This window comes from Opisthorchis viverrini, assembly GCF_000715545.1.
Source record: "Opisthorchis viverrini unplaced genomic scaffold opera_v5_28, whole genome shotgun sequence".
Classification (NCBI taxonomy): Eukaryota; Metazoa; Platyhelminthes; class Trematoda; order Opisthorchiida; family Opisthorchiidae; genus Opisthorchis; species Opisthorchis viverrini.
The window spans coordinates 2394957-2408177 of record NW_008751684.1 but is presented as its reverse complement, the minus strand read 5'-3'; the positions used below and the strand labels follow the sequence as shown (position 1 = coordinate 2408177).

The following is a 13221-nucleotide window of genomic DNA, read 5'->3' as shown; positions in this document are numbered from 1 at the left end:
AAATAAATGCTTTTCGTCGCTGTAAATATCACCGCACACTACCTATGATACATGCACGATCGTTTGGAAGTTGCAACCATAATTTAAAAAGGCCTTGGAAATACTGCTCTTCTCCAAAAGGCTACCAGTTCAGCCAAGAAACACCTCCGTCCGCTCCGCCACACATTTGAAACTTCGAATGGAGTGGTGATAGTCTACGCGTGACCAAGTGTAAAGCGTACGGTTCAAACATGGAATTCTAGGGTCAAGTGTAAAGAAGGGCTTGCGCAGCACTCACAGAGGCTTAGATTCCTCGACGTCCCCCAAAGTGAACAGCTAGCATAACTCATCCATCTCGCTAACGTACTGGGGATTGTGAAGTGACTTCGTTATCACCTATCAGGTCTTTGCGGGTCTCGATCATCCCCATATAACTCACCGAAGTCTCACCATCATCATTCACAACAACGCGTGAAATGACAATGATCCGGTGGTCGATTTATGTGAAATGAAAAGGCGGAGGATAACAGGGGTTTGGCACAGGCTCACCACGAACATCTGTGCTGCGTACCGCCCCAGGACTCAATAAGATTATCCAGATTGAGATTTAAGGCATGGACATCATCAACGTAGGTTGACTCCTACTTCTGTAACTCCTCCGGCCATTCAGAGGCACATTCACTTGGACCCCATCATGAAAGGAGTCAACAACATCCATAATTTTCGTAACTCCCTCCATCCTCACCTACCCGGTCATATTTTACCCGCTACTGCTTTAGTGACGGAAAGCAATACCGTTCTTCGTAGACGATAATTTGACACGGGTAACGTATGATTGAGCCATCCCAGTGTGTAGCGTTTGATCAATCCTGGCCAATTCAATAATCATCCAGGTCCAGATCACCATTTCGGACTCTTTTGTTTTAAATTATTCCAGCTATAGTTCTGTGACCTAGGTAGTCGAAGGCTTGACACGCCCACAAGTTTGTGATTACTAGGAGTGGATGGTATTCGCGAACTTCAGGCATATCCTGTTGAATGTTCAGGAGGATGAATCGATGAACGGAACCAAACGCACCCTTGAAGTCAGGGAACACAGGAATTATGGGACATCTATACGTTACCCGTTGCTCTGACATTTACAGACTGCGGAGGTGTGGTCCACAAAGTCCCTTTCAGCCTGCTGTTCTTGGGTCGTGCCTTCACATACTCCAGCAAGACTACCTAAAGTAGAAGATACAAATGGTTTCGTTACAGCGAGTATAAGCCAATGCCGCTGTGATTGTCGGTTCACCCTATTTGATGAGGCTAATCTCTTTTTTCCATGTAGGGGCAACTAAGTTATGCAAACACTGACTAAGGATTTCACCTCCTTCCCTAAACAGCGAGTGGAAGTTTTGGGACTTTGCCTAGTATCAGGTTAGTAGGGAAACAAATGCTCACCTCGCCTGCTGTTAACACTGACACTGAATACCGTTTTTACTAAGCACCCACAACTTTCTAAATATCCACAACATGAGAATCAAATCAATTTCTTGGTGAGGCATACATAATTCACCAAGGTATGGGTTTCCTACCAACTTGTCACCCGATTCGGTTAACCGAAAGCATCAGATAGATTACTTCAAGATCCTAGTTTTAAATTATCTAGTCATCCATTGTAGAATCCTGTATGAACTCATGATCAAACTGGACGTACATCGGAGAAATTCTATGACATGGCAGTAAAGCTCAAGCCTCATCAGGATTGATCTAATCGTTGTTTCCCGTGGGATTCAGTCCCCGAAGAGAGTACTCTTCTACTAGCTTACTCGCATTCCTTCAGTCTCTTAAATTTGGCGATCGAGTATAGTCGGTGGTCAAGGTTTGCATAGACTGACTTACTGGGTTTGTAGTGACATTTCTATACAGTCATTAGACTAACCGAATTTTTCTCGTATTTACGTAATCCAGGTTGCCTGACGGTTTTACTCACCAAACATTGAGTTACTTGACAGAGACTTTGATTAGCGTAATGCGCGGAAAGCAGTTTGCTCGTTTCCTGCAAAAGCACGTTCTCTACAGTGAAAATGAAGAACAAGAAGTCAACAGTGAAGTACGGAGTACCCCGCCAATCCGGCTGATGATTTCTCATCCCACCGCCAGCCGAATCGTTCGGGCGATAATCCGTAGACTCACTAAGCTTCAGGATATGGAAGCCATCTTCGACGCATTAACCTGCGTAGCGGGACAAGGACAATCTACTTCTGGACTTGAAGATGCGATTTCCAGTGGGCAGCATGCGGTTGTCAATGATCTGGCTACTACTTGCTTGCAAGAAACTTTTGCTCCCATGCAACGCCGTTTTTTGAAGGCGAGTGGCGTACCTTTTCTCTCTTATTTTAACTTCGAATGATGTTAATTGTTCTCGATAGCTCTCTAGATTTGATGCCAGCTATTCCAGGTTGGTGTCCTATTTTCAGTTGCATTATGTATTATCTATAGCCTTTTACTTTTAGTAACCTGTGTTATTGTCGGTGTAGTTAATGATGCGCCAGCTCTTAGCTTTGGGACTTCGTGGAGCTTGATTTACCGTTATGTAAATTCAGTACAACTCACTACTCGGTGGCATTCAGCTGAAGCTGGATACGGTACTGGAAGATAACACGATGTGGATTCAAGCTCGATTTAGGCATATCCACTTCAGACGCAGTCGTCGCCACCCCATTGGGTTGTTTATAGTTCGGACGTATATTTACCTATTGCACATGGGGGACATCCTACGGTAGCTGTGGACGGAAGAGAAATGTGCGCACGTAAAACAGAAGGAAAATAGTTCATTTAACGCTCTCTCGGTATCGTCATCCATTTATGTGGAATTATTCCAAGTTACTCATGGGTAGCAACAGATGAGGAAAGTCCGATTCCGCCAGTTTTCGCAGCTTTGCCAGGGTTTCTGAAAATCCCTACCAAATGCGTGGGATTATTGGGCCAAACACCAAACGGCGATTTCGGACCCATGACATCATTGTGGGAATACGAACTAGCTAGCTTCATCAATCTCCTGTCCTGTTTGTTTAAAAATGGGGAGTAAATTCCGATTCGACGCCTGTGTAGCCTATTTCCCTCCATTTTGCAGAGTCAGCTTGTTCCAGTAAAGTCGACAAAAAAAGAGTGGTCATTGCGTCGTATTTGACGGTGCTCGATCACTTGACTGAGAACAAAAGGCGACATTCCGGCCGGGAGTGGGATTCTTTAGATAACATATTTGCACCTCCTTAAGGGTAAGATCAAAAGTACACACATTCTTGATGTTCCTCAATCTCTAATAAGTCTTTCGACCTGCCTGATCCTTTAGATGCGTGCTTACTGCGATATTTTCGGGGCCATGCGTTCACCGTGTGGGTATGTGGAAGTGCGGGTACCTCTCTCATTTTTCGCTTGCCATCGTACTTGATCACGTGTTCAAACAGGTCCTGGAGGATAGCCGAAATCCCAGTGCTGAAACCACAGATGAAGGCATGGGGAACAGCGTTCGTCTCGACTAAGTAGCGCATCACTGAGCCGCCGCAGTGGTGTTGGGTGTTTTCCGCAATGGAAGTACCTGCTTCACAACCAAACACCCGCTTTCTAATTATCTCGTTATGAATTCGTTGACTTCTTCGGACCATAGCAACGCTTTTGAGATTTCAATGGTCAAAAACCTGAAGACGCTTCACATCACTATCCGCACAGGTCATGTCTCACAACCTAACAACAATACAGCCCTTACAGTAGCCCTGTACACGTGACCCGTGAAACCCAGTGGTATGTCTCTTTGGCGCCGCGATTTCTTAAACATGGTTAGGGCCTTTGAGAGCCATTCACTCACTTCATCAGACATTATGGTCAGTTTACTCAACAGGGCTTATGCTTATCCTTCGTCTCCAAGGGTGAGGAAGGTATCGTCTACATACTGCATATTTACAACGTTCTCACCAGTAGCGATTCGAATACCTCGGTTCAGACATCCTTCCGGTTTTCGCCTCATTAATTCATCGACGAAAAAGTTGAACATGAACCTAGAGAGTTGACTTCCTTGTCCGACCTCACCTTTCGTAGGGAGACTTTTGGAGAGCTCACCAGACACTCACACGCCCAGAAGTATGTGAATATAGGGACCGGATTATGTTCACAAATTTCTGGAGCATACTCTGTTGGGTAAGTGTAGTTAACAGCACTGACCGATCGACAGAATCGAACGCACCCTTGAAGTCAAGGGTCATCTGTAAATGTGGCATCTGATGGAGTGTAAACATACGGTCAGCACAGCCTCTACCCGGTCGAAATCCCGCTTGATTCTCACGGATCGAGGATTTGAGTGCCGCCGTGAGACGACAAAGAATCAGTGACACCTGAAGTCACAGTCAAACTAACACACATGTGTTCACTACATTCATTGTCAGTGCGTTTTTTGAAAATGGGCACCATTATGAACTCACCCCAGTTTTATTTGAAGGCATCTTTCTGCCATACAGGCCAAAGTAAGTAGATAGGCACTGGTTGAGGAATCCACAACCATCCTTAAACAGAGCAGATGGAAGATCGTCAGGACCAGGAGCTCGATGTCGCTTGAGTAAAGGTATGCATTCCGATACTTCCGAGACTAGGAGCTCCATATTCACAGTCCACCTTTCCGTTGCTGATCGAGCTACTGTACCCAACGGTCCATACGTTCCCCTTTTCGGGATATCGGAGTACCATTTTGGTCCCTGATAGTTTCGCCGACAAGAGACCCCCAACGACCACTCGATCGAATCAAGTGGAACAGCCTGCGGACGTTTCCAGCATTATTTGCATCTTCCGTTTATTTGGCATTTCAGGTCTATCAAGCCTCACCTGACGTCGAATGGTGCATCTGGTTGGTCGTGGTTGCAGCCGGGAGGTATCTCTCTCCAGGCCTCCAGCAAAGCCATGATCCTATCAGAGACCCCGTGTTTGGATGAAGTTAACTGGGTTAAATCGCAAACGGGAGTTCCGGCTCTAAGTAGCATTGTGGATATCTGTTCCCAGTGATCGTTAATGTCCGACATCGGACTGTCCGGCAGGTGGTTGGGGATAGGTTCATTTGATTTCTGGATCCACTAGCTTCACAATAGCTAAGCGAGGTGTGTGCGTTTTACCTAGAACTGAAAAGCACAATGAAAGCAGCAGTGGACAAGTGCATGACCGGATTCCATGGTGGTATCCCAGAAGAAGCGGCAGGTAGTGATTGAACGACAATCCGTAACTGACGGCGATGTGGTCTATTTGGATTCGAGGCTGGTACGTTGGTCGGCAATACGTTGTCAAGCGATCTCCGCTGTTTCCCGAATTTGTACTGCAAAAGAAAAGTCTGTAGTAGGCACACATCTGAAGCAGGTGCGTTTTCTATCCAACTTAAGACGGCCACCCATTTGGGCCTCGGCAGCGCTTGTTCGCTTACCTGAGTATTCACGCCACCACCAACCACAACGATGTTTGAGCTTCCCGCCCGTTGTAAAAGAGCACCTAGGGTGTAGAAGCCTTCTTCGGCAGATTTAGATTTACATTCCACTGGGGTCTACGCAGACAATGGATCTCATTTTCTCGCGATTCTTTCATAATAGTAGCCAAACGAACCGCGCATAGGCGATTATCAATAGCTGCCCAGTCAAGCAGATACGCTTCACCTCGGTCGCCTAATAAACTATCCACCCCGGCATATCAAGATGCAGTGGCCTACGCATCACCATCCGGAACCTGGTACAGAGTCAAGGGGTAGTCAGTCCAATTACAGCACTTTTCTGCTATATCCTTGCTTTTGACATACAGCATACATCAGAGCAAATAGAATCCAACTTTTGAGCAAGGACCACTTCCTACTTGCTTCAGTGTTTGTACAATAAAGGCGGCTGAATAGACCAGCTTTCGGGATATGAAAACAAACTTAGAATTGTTTAGCGTTGTTGCTCAAGTGCCACCTCCGGAAACTGCAGCTAGGTGTGATGCACGGTGAGCAAAGCGTCAGTCCGAGTGTTGGGACCTGTAGAGAGAGTATCCCAATTTGGGTGGTATAGGGTAGAATGTTTAAGCGAGGCGTCAGTAGTAGCGTGTTTTCGCTTATCCGCTTTCCTGTATGGAACAACTAAGGTGACCCGGCTGGTGACACCTCGTAACAACCGATATGGCATGGGAGTATTTTTGGTTGTGAGCAATCGGATAGATACTGACAACAAGAACGCAATCGATTAGCAGTGATATCTTGCAACATGTCCAACAAGGCGCGATGGGAATCATCCGGTCCCTATCCTGGAAGGCGGATGGCTCTGACAGGAACCAGAAACCTCATAATTCTGGCAGGTCAAGGGTTAGCTACATCTGTTGCCGCCACTCTGAATTGGACACAGAAAACAACGCCTCTTCTGCAGTGACCCGGCTGGTGACACCTCGTAACAACCGATATGGCATGGGAGTATTTTTGGTTGTGAGCAATCGGATAGATACTGACAACAAGAACGCAATCGATTAGCAGTGATATCTTGCAACATGTCCAACAAGGCGCGATGGGAATCATCCGGTCCCTATCCTGGAAGGCGGATGGCTCTGACAGGAACCAGAAACCTCATAATTCTGGCAGGTCAAGGGTTAGCTACATCTGTTGCCGCCACTCTGAATTGGACACAGAAAACAACGCTCTCTTCTGCAAACGGTGGTTTGGTGTCCGCAATACATGGTCTAACCAACGCAGCCTCTGGTGTTGGATACATTCTTCAGTTGCACAATCGAAAACTCGCTTTCTACTTGCGTTGTTACGGATACGCCGACACCAACCCACACGAACTATGGTTCTGAGACAACGATTGTCGAAGCCCTGAAGGCATCTCACTTCCGCTGCTCGAACAGGCCAGGTCTCACGACCATACAACAAAACAGCGGGCACTGTATCCTGACACACATGTCCCTTGAGATTCAGGAATATACCGCTTTGACGCCACGGATATCCCAAATTAGCAAAAGCGACACGAACCTAGCGGTTTTGTGCGTTGACCTAATCTGACAAGCTAAAATCAAAGCTAATACGACCTCCAAGATACTTTAAACACTCCACAACTTTAGTGCCTCTCCCTGAATTGTAAGTGGCGTGTTCAGTGAGTGCATGCTAAAGGACAGAATGACTTTGATCAGTTCATCCAAAAACACCGGTGCTTTCTCCTCATCTTCGAAGCCTAGAACGACGTCTGCATCTTCTAGATAGACAAGGTTTTTGCCATAGGCTATCTGAGCACTGGGGTTCTGGAGATCTTCCAGCGTTCGTCTCGTTATTTCATCGATCACGAAATTAAATAGGAATGGAGAGAGTGGGCACCCCTGACGAACACCGCTTTGTTTACGGAAGCTTCTAGAGAGCTCGCTGTGTACTCGTACGCGTTCGTCCAGCTGTAGCACCCTTTTGGCGCTCAACTGCCAAGTTGCCCAAGCCTAGACAGGCGAAGTCGAAATTCAGAGGTCGGGTCCGAACCATGGGTTTTCCGGTCAGTAAATTCGCGCTCCAACCACTTAGCCGTCCCCTAGAAGTCTGAGAATACATAGAAATTGCTAAGTCCACAAACTCCCGGGGCATTCCTTGATGAAAAACTTCTCAAGGATAACAGACAGGTCACCCGACTCGAATGCGCCTTGGAAATCCCAGAATACTAAAATTATGGATTGTTCGCACGTACAACGTTGTTCTAGCACCTAACGGAGTGTAGAGATTTAATCAACGGATATCCTACCAGGTCGGAATCCCGCTTTCTGCTCTCGAGTCAGTGTTTCGCCAGCCACCATAAGGCGGCAAAGCGCTAATGACACCACCAGTCTCGTTACGATAGCTGCCAAGCCTATCTCCCAGTGGGTACCACACTCGTTACGAGCCTTTTTGTTTAAAAAAAATGGCACTATCCCAAATGCAGGCAAACATGTCAGATAAGAGCTGACTGGGGACTTCACCTCCGTCTTTGAACAATGTGGGTGGGAGGTTATCCAAACCAGATGCTCGGTGGCGCTTTAGAGAACATATGCAGTCGAAAACCTCCCAGACTGCAAAGGGCTCACACACACCCTCCAAGGATATATGTCAGCTGTGAGCTCCAGATGAGTGGCAGCTGGTGGTAGCAATATTAACTGCTTTTGAAGTATTCTGCCCAGTCGCCGAAGCGACCTTCCTTATCCCAGATGACCGCTCCGTTCTGATCCTTGATGGTCTCGCTTACTGGTGGTTTCCGGGGGCCGGTCGCACGAATCAAGCAAAGTAATCTTCAGGCATTGCCGGTGTTCCGAGCCTCTTAACTTTCCGTGCCCACCAGACTTCACGACCGGCTCTCACGCTCACTTTCACTTGACATCTGATTATTCGTCAAGCCAAATTATATTCGGCACCGGCCGGGTTATGTCTGGGAGATTTAAGCAGTGCCACTGTTCAGTCAGTGCTTGATTATGCTTGGTAGCGTGTGATAGGGAGTAGTGGTGCGCCCCAGCTTAATTCTTGCTTCGTTTCGGTTCAAACATCCAACAAGGTCCATTCTCAAAGTAAGACATAAGTGCTTCTGAATGGTGGTTCATATAAAGAGGAAGCACTCCGCAAATTTGAATCAGTGCGTTTTTGAGTACCCAGGTTCACCACTGCGATTCGCGAAAACCCTATCGGTAAACGGAATGCTTGGCAGTGGGATTCCATGAACCAGTTCCAACTATCCGCTGCAGGAACAAAAAAACTTCTTTCGATCGGTATTTTTGTGCTGCAGTCGAATGATCGCTGTGAACTGTGACGGACGCCATTTTTAGTTATAAAACATTGTTCGTCGGTTGTCTCTCATATCGTTCAGGTTGACATTCACCGTCTCAATTTTATTGTGAACAGTATGTATTGTATTGAACAGTATGTATTGTTCCGGGAATATTCTTTTATAACGGTATTTCTGTCAGCATGTTAACAAAATTTTTATTTCGTCAGTCAGTCAGCTGTAACACACCTTCGGTGCTTAGCTGCCAAGTAATCCGATGGAAGCATCAGGGCCCAAGCCTAGACAGGATTAGTCGAGATATCTGTTCAGAGTTCGAACCGTCAACTTTACGATCAGTAAACTCGTGCCTTAACTATTGAGCCATCTCGAGCTCAACTCGTTATCTTAATTTATATCATAAGCAAACACTTCTTGGTTGGTCTGATGTAAAATTAGTGAACACAGTTTCACTACGACTGGACAGTGGTGTTTCTATCAGAATGGGTAGTAAAGTACGGATGCGGTAGTTTCGTGTCGTTGCAGCCTTTCGAGTGGATGATCCTCAAAAATACTCCTGCATCTACGTCTTTCTCGAATTCCACGTCCTTCTTTCCTAGAACTGACACGTGTATCTAGAGGATATTACCGCCTGTAAAAAACGTATGCTCCACAGTTTACTAATGCAGTAGACCGTTTTTTTTCTTCCGTCTTTTGCCGTCGCCTGCCATCTTGTATGAAATCAATTTTACTGCTCTTAACTTTCTAACGTTTATCTTTTAGATGTTATACAAGGCCTTTGGACATCCAGGGAAAAAGCCACTGGCAAATGCTGGAGAGGATTCATTAATTCGCTGTGTTGTTGGTCTGCGAAAACCGGATGAATCACCGTGCGCACATCCAAACGGGGATTCCCACGCATCGTCCGATGGTGACGACTTGGCCGAACCAGTCACCTTGCCGGGTTCTCTTCTCGCCCAAACGCTTTTCCGTTTCGAAGTCGGCCATCCAACTGTTCTGGCTGCTAGCCTCTGTACCCAATCTAATGAAAGGCTTTGTGCTTGGGCGAAACATCCCATGCTTTCTCGCGTCATCGAGGCTTTGCTTAACTCTCCTTCCGTCTCACTGAACCGGAAGTCCTACTTGATTTCAGTATTCGAAGTAAGCATATCAGGTAGTTTAGGGTGGGCTGAAGCTGTGTCCGTTTGCAACCTTTTCATAGGTGAATTAGCTCTTTAAAGTGCAGTATTTTCCCGAATTCATATTTAGCCCAGTTGCAGTTGCCCCCTCTCTATAAACTGTTCTCATGCGGAAAATCGGAGACTTCACCTGGCTGATAAACCCAAGAAGGGCAAAACCGGTTATGGGCTGTCGACAAGTTTCCAATGACCTTACAAGCAATGTGTTTCGTTCAGAATTGTACGATAAATCCTCACCTTATGCTGAGTCAGTCCGATAAATGTCTCAATTTTAAGTTTAACGCTTCCGTAAACGCAGTTTGCCGCAGTGGTAGGGTATTTTTCGCGCTCCTTATCCCCAATCCCCCAATCCTGAATTCAGGATGGTCTCTATCACTCCTATATCACTCTGGACGGCGTCTACGATGTCCTATGTCAGACCTCCAGATAGACTCTTTAGTGCTGGATAACAGTAATGCCGCCTAATAGAAGGCAACATCGTTAGTGATTCAGGCCATCATCTCGAGTTGAACGACACTTTCCCTATCCTTCTATTGCCCTTTTGCTTCTGAACAGCATTTTGTATGCTGGAATGGTACCCAAACAGATTTTCCTGTATTGGTTGATAAGTCACGTGACAGCGTGAACTACTCATTTTGTACGGATTTTCGTAAGTGATTTCGCTGCAAGTTGTATCAGCCTGTTGCACCATTTCCTGCGAATCGAATAACAATCACTCTACACACACCAGCGTCGTCGTTCGCTTTTGCTATCACCCTTTCTTGATTGATATCTGTCCAATTTGGTTCCAAGCAGAACATAAAGTTGACAGAAAGTCTGGGGCTGCGCCTACCTGATGAGCCCCAAGAAGAGCGAAATCTAGCGAGTAGCCTTACGAAGATATCCGCTGTAACCACGGGCACATGTTTCACGTTTAGCGTGGACTTCCGTAATAGATGAATTTCGGCTGAGAGAATCGCGGAAAACAAATCTCTGTGGAGAAGAACTGGGATTGTTAAATTTTTGGCGAAGCTCACGAAAATTTCCATGAGCATCCGTTTCTTCAGGCATCTATTGATTGTTTTGTTATTATTTTTCCATTAAGTATGACAAAATGAATCAAGTCAATCAGGTTGATCACACCGGTTGGTGATTGTCATCCATTCCCCAGGAACGCATCGTTTTCCAACAGTACTGTATAACTTAACGCCGTAGAATACCACGAAAACAGCTGTGTCCCCATCATTGCATGGGATTCCGAATGATTCTACGGCATTGTTGGATAACGAGTGTTCGATTCTGAAACAGGAAATCGTTCAGCTGTAGCACCCCTTCGGTGCCTAACTGCCATGCCACCTGAAGGTTGCATAAGGGCTAGGATATTGCCAGGCTGTCCAAGTCTAGACAGGGAAGTCGAGAGGCAGAAATCGAGTTCGAAACACAGACCTTTCGATCAGTAAATTCGCGCTCTAACCACTTGGGCCATCTCGCACCAACGAGGCATCGTCTGGCAGTTGAAGACTCTACCGGTCGGCTGAGTTTCCGATTAGCAGTATGGATAGCCCACATTTAGACTTCTTACCTTTCAATCAGAAAATCCAAGCCAAAGTTACTTGGCCACTGACACCTCGTGGAACAAATCCGCAGACGGCAACCCGAGCAAATTGCAGGATTTTTGTTTTCTATGCTACTTGTAACTTCATAGTAGCATAAATAGATTTTGAAATAGGAGTTGGCGCCAGCCCTCATTACCCATTCTTTTGCTGTATACTGAGGTTAGCAGATGCATCCAGACTGTGTTCCGAATTTCTTCTACCTCCAGCGAGAGGGAGGCGCACATACGTTGGCCGCTTGGAAAACAAGTCTTTCAAGTGCAATCAGGGTTCACTCGGGCACTGTTGAATACTGGGTCATGATGGCAGGTGCCAACTCCTATTTCAAAATCTATTTATGCTACTAAGAAGTTACAAGTAGCATAGAAAACAAAAATCCTGCAATTTGCTCGGGTTGCCGTCTGCGGAATTGTCCCACGTGTCAGTGACCAAGTGACTTTGGCTTGGATTGTCTGATTGAAAGGTAAAAAGTCTGAATGTGGGCTATTCATACTGCTAATCGGCAACTCATAGCCGACCGGTAGAGTCTTCAACTGTCAGACGATGCGTCGCTGGTTCGGACCTTCTAGAGGCTCGTGAGATGCACTCCGTTGATGATGCCCTTGAGTGAAACAGTTGTGCAGTTCTGGACTTCTCAGCGTGTACTGGCTTCAGATCAAGGACAAAATCGCGATTCTACTTTCAAAATCTCACTTCTCAACAGGTTTTCATCCTTGTACTTTACATGGTACCAACTGCTTGCGCTTGATCATAGTTCACCGCGCTGTTCGACCCAAATGTTGGGATGACTCACTGAGCAATACAATTTCTACATAGGTCACGAACTCCAGCAGTATCCGCTTATGTATGGGAAAGCAAATAACTGGCGCATGTTGTACGCAAAATATCCATGTTTCTGTCTGAAACAACACGATGACTAAAACTCAGGGGGGAGATTGAATAATAGATGTCGTAAATCGCACTGTGAGCATTTTTGTCATAATCGAGACACCAGACTTGACCAGTTTCTCGCCGGTCCCCACTGAGTCTATCTTGCAAGCTTTTAACCATTTTTGATTCGTCTATCGGACTTCACATGTGTTTGGTTAGGTGGAACAGCCGGACCAACGCTGCATGGCCCCTTGCTCGGAAAGCTGTTCATCCATCAGCCCTGACAGCCTCGCATCTCGAAGTCAGTCAAGCAACGACGTTCAATTCATCTGGATACTTTTACTGTTTGTACGATGGAGCAGTCCAGAAAACCGATTGCACTTGCTGTAATACTGTACTCGCTTGGCATTGATGTGTGCCGCCCATCCGAAACGGAAATTCAAGATCCAAACGCAGTCATTAATCTAAGTTCCTCATTACCTTCCGATTTTGGCTGCGCACTCTCGGCGATTTAGAGGCCGTTGTGGTAGGCTGTCTAGAGGTCGGTATCGTCCTCAGTTACCGTGCGAAACGACCCTTGTTCAACTGGTTAATGGTCGATAGTCGCTTCCGTCGAGGAGTTTCACCAGCGTGAAGCTGACCGTCTTTTTTGCGTCTACTTAAGCCCCGACTGACTGGAGCTGTAACACCATGAAGGACAACTTCTATGACGCCTTGAGTGCCCTATTTCCGGGGGCCATCAATTCGGAAATCGTTGTTTCCAGGAATTTGAATTCACGAGTGAGCAGACTTAGTGCATCTGAAGTTCGATCTGGTGGTCAAATTAGATTGGAATCGGTGCAT

The 13221-nt window shown here is 46.3% G+C and overlaps 2 protein-coding genes across 2 annotated transcripts; both read left to right on the top strand.

The window, feature by feature from the left end:
- Positions 1–810: 810 nt before the first annotated feature.
- Positions 811–2374, top strand: T265_02363 (hypothetical protein; the record flags this gene model as incomplete). Its single annotated transcript, XM_009166577.1, has 2 exons — positions 811–827; positions 1933–2374. 2 exons carry the CDS (start codon positions 811–813, stop codon positions 2372–2374), a joined length of 459 nt encoding a protein of 152 aa, XP_009164841.1.
- A 5588-nt stretch (positions 2375–7962) lies between these two features.
- On the top strand, positions 7963–13012 carry T265_02362 (hypothetical protein; the record flags this gene model as incomplete). Its single annotated transcript, XM_009166576.1, is given in 7 exon segments — positions 7963–8080; positions 8146–8248; positions 8260–8419; positions 9501–9878; positions 11274–11447; positions 12666–12833; positions 12848–13012. 7 exon segments carry the CDS (start codon positions 7963–7965, stop codon positions 13010–13012), a joined length of 1266 nt encoding a protein of 421 aa, XP_009164840.1.
- Positions 13013–13221: the final 209 nt, after the last annotated feature.